Source organism: Rhincodon typus, chromosome 2 (assembly GCF_021869965.1).
Source record: "Rhincodon typus isolate 14 chromosome 2, sRhiTyp1.1, whole genome shotgun sequence".
In the NCBI taxonomy this organism is placed as follows: domain Eukaryota; kingdom Metazoa; phylum Chordata; class Chondrichthyes; order Orectolobiformes; family Rhincodontidae; genus Rhincodon; species Rhincodon typus.
In genome coordinates, this window is record NC_063333.1 from 34343886 (window position 1) to 34354675 (window position 10790).

General features: G+C 43.9%; 1 protein-coding gene across 1 annotated transcript in view; it reads left to right on the forward strand.

The window, feature by feature from the left end:
• Positions 1 to 4915: 4915 nt before the first annotated feature.
• Positions 4916 to 10790, forward strand: part of odad2 (outer dynein arm docking complex subunit 2) — a 152125-nt gene continuing 146250 nt past the window's right edge. Inside the window, exon 1 of the mRNA XM_048606859.1 lies at positions 4916 to 5140. Coding sequence (XP_048462816.1) covers positions 4916 to 5140 — 225 coding nt within the window. The remainder of the gene's footprint in view (positions 5141 to 10790) is intronic.

A 10790-nucleotide genomic window follows, 5' to 3' on the forward strand; every position in this document is an offset into this window, starting at 1 on the left:
TAACTGCTTTCTGTGGCAAAGAATTCCATAGGCTCACCTCTCTCTCTGAGAAGAAATTTCTCCTTATCTCAATCTTAAATGGACTCCCCTGTATCCTAAGATTGTGATCATTGCTTCTGGACTCCCAGTCATTGGGAACATCCTTCCTGTATTTACCTGGTCTAGTCTTGTTTGAAATGTATAGGTTTCTATGAGATTCACTCCTCATTCTTCTAAACTCTCGTGAACTCTCTTCTTCTAAAATACTAATAATAAAATAATAAACTCCAGATGACAAGGAGGTTACAAAAAGATACTGAGTTGGCAAAGATATGGCAAGTGTCGTGTAGTATGGGAAAATGTGTAATTGTCCATTTTGCAGGAAGAATTATTATCTGATTTATCATTATCTAATGGTGAGAAATCTGCAGTTCTGAGATGCAGGGGATTGTAGATGTTCTTGTGCCTGAACTGCAAAAGATTTGTTTTTATGTACAGAAAGTAACAAGGAAAGCTGATAGATTGTTAATATTTATCATAGGGAAACTGAATTCATAAGTAGGGTGGCTGTGCTTTAATTTTGCAAGGCATTGATAGACTGCTCACCTTATTTAAGAGAGGATGTAAATGTGTTGGTGGAAGTTCAGAGAAGGCTCACTGGGATGATCCTTGGTATGGAGGGAAGGTCTTGTGAGCAAAGACTACACAGATTGGGATTCTACTCATTGGAGTTTAAAAGGGTGAGAGGAGATCTCATTGAAGCATATGGGATTCTTAAGGACCTTGACAGGATAAATGCTGAGAGGATGTTACCCCTTAATGGAGAGACTAGGATCAGAGGATATAGTCTCAGGGTAAGGGGCACCAATTTAAGACAGAGATTAGGAGGAATTTCTTCTCCAGGGTATTGTAACCCTTTGAACTCCTTGCTGCAGAGAGCTGTGGGGGCAGAATCCGTTTGCATGTTTAAGGCTGAAATAGATAGATTCTTGATCAGTGGGGGAATCAATGCTTACAGAGAAGATGCATTAAAGAATGGGTATGGAATGATAAATTAACCATGATCCTTCTGAATGGCGGAGCAGGCTTGAGGGGCAGAATGGTCTACTCTTGTTGCTATTTCTTATGGTCTTTACCAGACTAATACATGGAATGGGCAGGTTATGTTATAAGGAAGATTAGATAGGCCAGGCTGTCCCACTGAAGTTTAGAAGAGTAACAGGTGACTTGATTGAAACATATAAAATCCTGAAGGAGAGACAGTAAGGACTGCAGATGCTGGAAACTAGAGTCATTAAATGTGGAGCTGGAAAAGCACAGCAGGTCAAACAGCATCTGAGGAGCAAGGAAGTCAACATTTCGGGCCGAAACCTTTTGTTGGGATTGGGGAGGGGGAGGGGTGCCCAGAAATAAATAGAGGAAGAGAGGTGGGGCTGGGGGTTAGGGTAAGTGGGATGGAGATAGATGGATCTATCAGATCAGGGGTTATTGTAGTTGGTCAATGGGAAAGGTGGAGCAGAGAGGTGAATAGGATGATGGACAGGTTGGGGGAGGAGAGATCTTGAAGCTGGTGAAGTCAATATTCAGGCCATTGGGCTGTAAACTCCCAAGGCAGAATATCAGATTTTGTTCCTCCAGTTTATGTTTGGCCTCACTCAGACAGTGGAGGAGGCCAAGGATGGACATGTCACCAGGAGAGGGGGAGGTGGAGTTAAAGTGGATGATAGCTGGAAAGTCAGGTTAGTTGGTGCGTGCAGACCTCAGGTGCTTCACGAACCGGTCCCCAAGTCTGTGTTTGGTCTCCCCGATATAGACTACATTAGGAGCAATGGATACAGTAGATGAGATTAGATGAAGTACAGGTGAATCTCTGCAGGTTTGGAAGGTTTGTTTGGGTCCTGGGACTGAGGTGAGAGGGAAGGTGTAGGGGCAGGTGTAGACCTCCTATGGTTGCAGGGAAAGGTACTGGGTATGGTGGAGAGGTTGGTGGGGAGTGTAGACCTGATGAGGGAGTCACGGAGTGAATGGTCCCTGCAGAAAGCAGACGGGTTAGGGAGGGAAATATCTTTTTGGTGGTAGAGTCTGATTGTAGGTGGCGGAAATGTTGGAGGATGATGCTTTGTATTCAGAGGTTGGTGTGGGAGTATGTGAGGACTAAGGGGACTCTATCTTTATTGTTGTTGGAGGGAGAGGGTTTGAGGGCAGAAGCACAGGAAATGGGCAAGATGCGGTTGAGGGCATCATTAATAACAGAGGAGGCGAAACTACAGTCCCTAAAATAGGAGGATGTCTGGGAAGTCCTCGAGTAGAACACCTCATCCTGGAAGCAGATGCGGCAGAAGTGGAAGAATTGTGAGTATGAGATAGTATTTTTACAGGAGGGTGGGTGAGAGGAGGTATAGTCAAGGTAATTATGGGAATCAGTGGGTTTGAAATGGATGTCAGTGGTGAGTCAGTTACCGGAGATGGAGACAGAGAGGTCTAGGAAGGGGAGGGAGGTGTCAGAAATGGCCCAGGTGAATTTGAGGGTGCAATGGAAGGTGTTGGAAAGTGCAGGAACACAAGGCAGCAACAATACAGTCATCAATGTAGCAGAGGAAGAGGTGAGGAATGGTGCTGGTATAGTTGTTGAAGAGGGACTGTTCCACGAATCCTACAAAGAGGCATGCATAGCTTGGGCCCATGTGGATGCCCATGGTCACCCCTTTTGTTTATAGGAAGTGGATGCCCATCAAACCAGTCCAATTTACGAATGGGCAATACTAGTCATGCTAATTTTGAAGCCCAATGGGTCAGTCCACCTTTGTGCGGGCTTAAACAAACATCAATTTTCCAGTGTACGATGGAGAACATTTGCAAGGTCTACCTCAGGTCGCCATTTACCTGTATGATATCTTGATAACAGGGAACACTAAAAAGGAACACTTACAGAACATGGATATAATCCTAAGGCATTTTTCCAAAGCAGGCATACATCTAACAAGGAAAAAATGTCTGTTCCAGGCCCCCAAGTGACTTACTTGGCTACAAGGTCAACAAGATCGATTACATCCATTGGAATATAAAGTGAAAGCAATCAAAGATGCTCTGGCCACCACGTCTGCCCAGGAGCTTATGTCATTTCTAGGTTGGGTAAATTATTACGGAAAGTTCATACACAACCTGGTATCCATCCTGGCACCATTACATCAACTTCTAAAAAGGGGTCAACCTTGGAAATGGTCTCATAGACATGCCCTAGCTTTCAATGAAGTAAAGAAACAACTATCATCCTCTAATGTATTGGCACACTATGATCCCAAGAAAGATCTGATATTGGTGTGGAATGCCTCTGCTTAAGGCATCGCGATGGTATTAGCTCATAGGTGGCCCACTGGAAAGGGACACCTAATAGCTTATGCATCTAGGACTTTAGTTAATGCAGAGTGTAGATGTGCTCAAATAGAAAAAGGAGGATTGGCTGTCATATTTGAAGTCAGAAAGTTCCACCAGTATCTTAATGGGCGAAAATTTGTGATAATCATGGACCACAAGCTCCTACTCAGTCTGCTTAAAAAGGACAAGGCCGTGCCGCCCATAGCTTTGGCCGTCATTCAGCAGTGAGCTCTGATATTAAGTGCTTAAAATTACAAATTAGAACACTGTATGGAATGTCAAGTAGCAAATGCAGATGCATTGAGCTGCCTTGCATTAGCAGATATACCATCCATGGTACAACCAATGGAAGAGTAGGTCATGACATAGAATTTTCTGGACACGATACCAGTCACAGCTAATAATAGCGGACTGTGGACACAGACGGATTCCAAACTGAAACAATTAGTATTAATGGGGGAAAGCAAAGGTCTGTCACAGCTAGAATTAAAACTTTTTTGGACCCGGAGAGACTAGTTTACGGTAGAGGGTGGCATGTTGTTATGGGCAGCGAGAGTGAAAGTCACGAGCAAAGGTTGCCATCAAATACTGGCTGAAAACCACCAGGGCCATCCAAAGATCTCCAAACTGAAAATCTTGGCAAGGAGTTTTGTCTGGTGACCAGGCTTAGACACAGGCATAGTCATGTTGGTGGGATAATGTCCAAAGTGTCAACGAGGGCAAGAATTACCACCAATAGCTCCCCCACATCGGAGGAACAGCTGGGTAAACCTTGCCTGTCAATTCTGCAGGTCTTTCATGTGTTCAATGTTTTTGGCCATGATAAATGCCCACTCAAAGTGGATGGACCTGCATACAGTCCATTCATCAGACACTGGAGTGATGACAGAAAATTGTGCACATCTTTTGTGACACATGGAGCCCCCAAGGTATTGGTTAGAGATAATAGGCCATCGTTTACCATCGGGGACTTTAGTTACTTCTTAAAGTCAAATGGGATTCAATATATTTGGCAATTCAACACCACCCATCATCTATTGACCTGGCAGTAAGAGCAGTCAAAATATTGAAGGCTGGACTGAAGAAACAGCTACAGCCTCACTAGACACCATGTTGTTACATTTCTTGTTTAATTATAGGACCATCCCACATTCAACTACAGGGATAGCACCAGCAGAATTGCTAATGGGTAGAAGACTCAACATCAGGCTAAGTCTGATCTTCCCTGACCTGGGGGAGTGGTGGTGAAAGGACATCAGGAGCTCTACTGCTGAACCCAAGACAGTTTGTTATAAGGGACAAAGTTTGGTGCAAGAATCATGGAAATGGCCCCACATGGGTAAGAGGCATGATTGATGTACAATCAGGACCAGTGACTTATAAAATTCGGGTAGGTACAACTGTCCTGAATAAGCATGTGGATCATTTGAAGGCTGCAAAATCACAGATTCTGTGGGAGCAAAATTTGCCCTGCCTCTTGGAGCTTTCAGAAATACTTAAGGGGTTCATTGATTTACCCTCTCCATCAAACGTTGCCAAGTCTTCTGAATCAGTGATAGACATGACGGAAGTAGCTGCCTCGATGCTTCGGCTTCAGGAAGAAGAAAGCCTACCAAAGCACTCCAGGCACAAGAGACGAGCTCTTGTTCATTACGCACCTCTTGTGTCGGATTCCGAGTTGGAGGAACCTGACCCAGTGTTAAAATGCCCCAAGAGGCTCTCAAAGGAATCAGATCAGCCTGTGTTCATGGACTCAGAGGTTGAGGGATATAGTGATAGTAATGAGGTAAGCCAGCTGGACCTCATAAAATATGAGCTCCCTGATAGGGGGCTGTTAATCTGGTCCAATCAGGAAGACTTGGTTGACATAAAATGCTGAGAATCAATGCTATTGTCAAAGGCTATGCATTTTTAAATAAAGGGTGATTGGTGATTGAATGCCATCTCTGAAGAATTATTTCAAAGATGGTATGCAAAATATAGTTTTGGACTGGGGAGATTAGATTGGCCAGATCCTGCCTTAATTTAATACACTGTAGACTGGAAACAGCGACTTGTGGGAAAGTCCACAGCAGAACAGCAGGGGTTTTCGAAAGGAAATGGGGAGACTACAGTTCCAACATGCTCCCTTTAGGGTGAAAAGTAGGAGCATCAAGCCAGAGAAACTTGAATATATAGAAATATTCTGGGCAAGATGGGCAGGCTTTTAGCAAGTGCAAAGAGAGTAAATCAATAAAGACCCAAGGGGAGTATAGAAAGTGCAAGGGGAACTTAAGAAAACAATTAGGAGAGCAATGAGGAGGCATGAAAAAGCACCAATAGTTAACTTAGGGAAAAGCCCAAGATATTCTATGATTATATTAAGGGGAAGAAGAAAACCAGGGAAAACGTTGGGCCCTTTAGGGACACAGGGGGCCATCCTGTGCGAGGAATTGAAGAACATTGGCAGGGTGTTAAATAAGTACTCAGGAGAGGCAATGGCCTAGTGGTATTATTGCTGGAATGTTAAGCAAGAGACCCAGGTAATGTCCTGGGGATGTGGGTTTGAATCACGCCACGGCAGATGGTGGAATAAATGTCTGGAATTAAGAATCTAATGATGACCATGAATCCATTGCTGATTGCCGAAAAAAAACCCATCTGTTTCACTAATGCCCTTTAGGGAAGGAAGCTGCCATCCTTACCTGGTCTGGCCTACATGTGACTCCAGACCCATACCAATGTAGTTGACTCATAACTGCCCTCTGGGCTATTAGGGATGAGCAATAAATGCTGGCCCAGCCAGCAACGCCCTCATTGCATGAATGAATGATGGAAAAAAAAACTTCACCCCTGTCTTCACTTGGGAGGAGGATAAGGTACAGCATTCAGGAAGAGGGCCTGTGAAGTTCTTGAGCAGATTGACATTGGAAGTGAGGAGGTATTGGAGGTTTTGGTGGCCTTAAAAATAGACGAATCTTCATGTCCAGATGAGTTGTTGTGAGAGGAGAGGGATGAAAATTACAGAGATTCTGACCCAAGTTTTTAATTCCTGTCTGGCCACAGAAGAGGTACCAGAGGACTGGAAGGTAGCTAATGTGGTTCTACTTTTCAAGAAGGGTGGTAGTGGTAAACCAAGGAATTACAGACCAGTGAATCTCATGTCAGTGGTAGGGAAACAATTGGACAAAATTCTGAAGGAGAGAATTAATCTCCACTTGGAGAGGCAAAGTTTTATCAAGGATTGTCTGTGTGGCTTTGCAAGAAGGAGTCATGCCTAACAAATTTAACTACATTTTGAGATGGTGATGAGGTATATAGATGAGAGTGATACAGTTGATGCAGCAGATATGGATTTTCTGCAAGGATTTTGACAAGACCCCACATGAGAGATTAATAAAAATGGTAAAAGCACATGGGTTCTGAGGTAACTTGGCAAGGTGGATCCAAAATTGGCTTAGAGCTAGGATACAGAGTTTGGTTATAGGAGATTGCTTTTGTGACTGGATGGAGAATGATATCCAGTGACATACCACAGGGATCAGTGCTTATTGTGCATGACATATATACATGATATAAAAGAAAATGTAGGGGGATGATAAGTAAATTTATGGATCATATGAAGATTGGCAAGGTGGTTTATAGTGAGGAAGAAAGTGTTAGGTTACAGGAAGATATGCACGGGTTGGTTAGATGGGCAGATCAGGGGCAGATGGAATTTAACCCTGATAAATGTGTGAGGTGATGGACTTAGGAAGAAGGAACAAGACAAGGGAGTATTCAATGCATGGCAGGATATTAGGAAGCTCAGAGGAACAGAGGAATCCTTTGGTGCTTGTCCACAGATCCCTGAAGGCAGCAGGACAGGTTAATGATGTAGTTAAAAAGGAACACAGGATGCTTACCTTTATTAGTAATGCATTGATTGTAAGATCAGGGAGGTCATACTGGAGCTTTATAGAACATTAGTTAGGCCACAGCTGTAGTACTGTCACCACACTATACGAAGATGTGATTGGACTGGAGGGTTGCAGTGGAGATCCACCAGAGTGTTGCCTGGTATGAAGAGAGACTGATTAAACTCATATTGTTATTTGATTTGATTTATTATTGTAACATGTACCAAGGTATAGTGAAAAGTTTTGTTTTGTGTGCAGTACAGGCAGATCACATCATATAAAGTGCATAAGGGTAATAGAACGGAGCAAGGAATACAATGTTACAGCTGCAGAGAAGGTGCACAAAGAGCGAGGTCAACATTCAGTTTGAAATTTGAGACATCCATTCATAACTGTAATTACAGCAGGGAAGAACCTGTTCTTGAATCTGTTGGTCAGTGTGATTAAGCTTTTATATCTTCTGCCTGATGGAAGAGGTTGGGAAAGATTATAACCGAGGTGGCAGGGGTCTTTGATTATGTTGGCTGCCTTTTTGAGGCAGCGGGAAGTATAGATGGAATCAATGGATAGAAGTTTGGCTTGTGTGATGGACTGGGCTGTTTTCACAACTCTCTGTGGTTTCTTGCGGTCCTGGGCAGAGCAGTTGCCATACCAAGGTGTGATGAATCCGAATAGAATGCTTTCTGTGGTGCATCTATAAAAATTGGTAAGAGTCTTTACGGAAATGCTGAATTTCCTTAGCCTCCTGAGAAAGTGGAGGCATTGTTGTGCTTTCTTGACCACTGCATCAATGTGGCTGGACCAGGATGGATTGTTGGTGATCGTTACTCCTAGGAACTTGACGATGTTGTCCATCTCCACCTCAACACCATTGATGTAGACACGGGTGTGCCATCCATCTTGCTTCCTGAAGTCAATGACCAGCTCTTTTGTTTTGCTGGCATTGAGGGAGAGATTGTTATCTTTGCACCATGTCACCTAGTGCTGAATCTCTTTCCTGTATTCTGTCTCATCATTGTTTGAGATCCGGCCTACAACAGTGGTGTTGTCAGCAAACTTGTACATGGGGTTAGGACGAAATTTGAGCACACAGTTATGAGTGTACAGGGAATATAGTAAGGGCCTGAGTACGCAGCATTGTGGAGCGCCAGTGCTGAGGATTGCTGTAGAGGAGGTGCTGTAGCCTATTCTGATTGCAGTCTGTGGGTCAGGAAGTTGAGGATTCAGTCAAGGATCTATCTTTGGAGCAGAGAAAGTTGAGGGAGGAACTTGACAGAGGTGTATAAGATTATGAAGGGCATGGAGAGGGTGAATTGAAAGCAGCTGTTCCCTTTAGCCAAAACATCAATAATAAAATTAAAGTGAGGAAGTTTAGAGGTGTTTTAAGGAATATTTATTTCATGCAGAGGGTAGTGGGCGTCTGGAATGCACTGCTTGGGACAGCGAACTTTAAAAGTCACTTGAATGAACACTTGAAGTGGCATAACATTCAAGGCTATGGGCTTAATGTGGGAAGGTTTGACAGCATAGGGAGTAGTGTATTTTTACTGGTACGGGCTCGATGGGCCAGAGGGCCTCTTCAGTACTGCGTGACTGTATGATCGTATAAATGCTGCTCAGCACCATCTTGTCTAGGGCACTTAGAGATAAGGAATAAATGCTGGACGTGCCATTGAGGTTCATATCCCATGGAAGAATTAAACAAATCCTGCTGCTACGACATTTCTTCATAACTCTGATAGTACTGCAATGATTTTTGTAATGGAATTCCTTCACTTGAGTTTTTGATATCAACTCTTTTCCCTCATCCCTTCAAGGTTAAGAAAGATTGTCTATAAATTTGTATTTTTTTTTGTAGCCTTTCCAATGGTGCTGAACAATTTTGTCTTTTATTCTTTTCAAGTACAATCCTTTTAAAGTTTCATGTGAATTGTAATTTTCCAATTTCCTCCTTCTCTCCAATTAGGCTAACTCTGTACGTGTATTATTGCTGTACCTGGAGCTTTAAGCGATTATACTTATTACTTGCTCATGAAACTTTCTGCTTGGGAACCCTGCAGCCCAATGGTATCAATGTGGATTTCACAAGTTTCAAAATCTCCCCTCCCCCTCCCGCATCCCAAAACCAGTCCAGTTCGTCCCTGCCTCCCTAACCTGTTCTTCCTCCCACCTATCCCCTCCTCCCACCCCAAGCCGCACCTCCATCTCCTACCGACCAACCTCATCCCGCCCCCTTGACCTGTCCGTCCTCCCTGGACTGACCTATCCCCTTCCTAACTCCCTACCTACACTCACCTTTACTGGCTCCATCCCCGCCCCTTCGACCTGTTTGTTTCCTCTCCACCTATCCTCTCCTCTATCCCTCTTCTATCCGCCTCCCACTCTCTCCCTATTTATTTCAAAACCCCCTTCCCCTCCCCCTTTTCTGATGAAGGGTCTAGGCCCGAAACGTCAGCCTCTCTGCTCCTATGATGCTGCTTGGCCTGCTGTGTTCATCCAGCCTTGCACCTTGTTGTCTCGGATTCTCCAGCATCTGCAGTTCCTACTATCTCTTGTTATCACATGGTCTGCTGTTACACACAACCGATTATTAACTGCTAACAGTCCCCATTAACAGCTATTCACCCTTCTATTCTGATCATTATCCACTCCTTTGTCTGTCCAACTGTTCTTCTCTTCCTTGGGCACTATCTCCTTCCATTATTTATTTCTTACCGTCACCCTCTAACCTATCTTCTGAAAAATAAACATTTTCCGAGCTGACATCAGTTCTGAGGATGGGTCACGAGATCTGAAACATTAACAGAGAACATAGAACATAGAACATTACAGCTCAGTACAGGCCCTTCGGCCCTCGATGTTGCGCCGACCTGTGAAACCAATCTGAAGCCCATCTAACCTACACTATTCCATTATCATCCATATGTTTATCCAATGACCATTTAAATGCCCTTAAAGTTGGAGAGTCGACTACTGTTGCAGGCAGGGCATTCCACGCCCTTACTACTCTCTGAGTAAAGAACCTACCTCTGACATCTGTCCTATATCTATCACCCCTCAATTTAAAGCTATGTCCCCTCGTGCTAGCCATCACCATCCGAGGAAAAAGGCTCTCACTGTCCACCCTATCTAATCTTCTGATCATCTTGTATGTCTCTATTAAGTCACCTCTTAACTTTCTTTTCTCTAATGAAAACAGCCTCAAGTCCCTCAGCCTTTCCTCATAAGACCTTCCCTCCATACCAGGCAACATCCTGGTAAATCTCCTCTGCACCCTTTCCAATGCTTCCACATCCTTCCTATAATGCGGTGACCAGAACTGTACGCAATACTCCAAGTGCGGCTGCATCAGAGTTTTGTACAGCTGCAACATGACCTCATGGCTCCAAAACTTAATCCCTCTACCAATAAAACCTAATACACCATACGCCTTCTTAACAACGCTATCAACCTGGGTGGCAACTTTCAGTGATCTATGCACATGGACACCGAGATCTCTCTGCTCATCCACACTACCAAGAATCTTACCATTAGCCCAGTACTCTGTATTCCTGTTAC